Source organism: Eimeria mitis, genomic scaffold (assembly GCF_000499745.2).
Source record: "Eimeria mitis Houghton genomic scaffold, Emh_scaff7703, whole genome shotgun sequence".
Lineage (NCBI taxonomy): Eukaryota > Apicomplexa > Conoidasida > Eucoccidiorida > Eimeriidae > Eimeria > Eimeria mitis.
Genome location: NW_013575653.1, coordinates 1,478 through 2,191, shown reverse-complemented (window position 1 = coordinate 2,191; position 714 = coordinate 1,478). Strand labels below are relative to the sequence as shown.

Below are 714 nucleotides of genomic sequence, written 5' to 3'. Positions count from 1 at the left end.
GCATGCATGCATGCATGCAAAACGCATGCATGCATGCATGCATGCAGTTTTATTCTGCATTGCTGGGGAGGATACTGTTGGCGTTGCGGGTGGTGACGCCGTTCCTTTTGCCATTGATGATTATAAAATAAAATAAATAATAAAACAAATAAATAAATAAATAAAATAAAATAAATAAATAAATAAATAAATATTTATTTAATTAAATAATATATATAAAGTAACAAAACAATAAACTCGAGTAGCAGAATAAATAACGTTAAACAGAAAACTAAAATAAAAATTTATTTATATAAATATAATCAATGAATTAAATTAATATTAATTTATTTAATTAAATAAAAATAAAATAAAATAAAAAAATAAAAAATAATAAATAAATAATTATATTTATTTTCTCTCTTATGCATAGGATGGCTGTAGCTATCATAGACTGTCTGCGGGCCCTCCGCCCTCTCTGCATGGCGCTGACCCCCACGCAACCCAAGTACGTGCATGCATGTATCCAAGCCCCAAAACACCTCTATATGCATGCATGCATGCATGCGTGCGTGCAGCTGGTGTAGCAGCAAGGTAGTGGGTGGATACATGCATGCATGCATGCATGCATGCTGCTTGTCCTGTGTTTGCATGCATGCTTGCATGCAGAGTTCTAGCATCTTATTTATCTTTAGTTGAAGTTTTATTAGAAGACGATGTGGGGCTGGTTTTACA

General features: G+C 33.2%; 1 protein-coding gene across 1 annotated transcript in view; it reads left to right on the top strand.

The window, feature by feature from the left end:
- Positions 1-413: 413 nt before the first annotated feature.
- EMH_0092430 (uncharacterized protein) overlaps positions 414-714 on the top strand; it is a gene marked incomplete at both ends in the record, with an annotated part of 1,006 nt that continues 705 nt past the window's right edge. Inside the window, 2 exons of the mRNA XM_013501838.1 lie at positions 414-487; positions 649-697. Of these exons, the coding sequence (XP_013357292.1) occupies positions 414-487; positions 649-697 (123 nt within the window). The remainder of the gene's footprint in view (positions 488-648; positions 698-714) is intronic.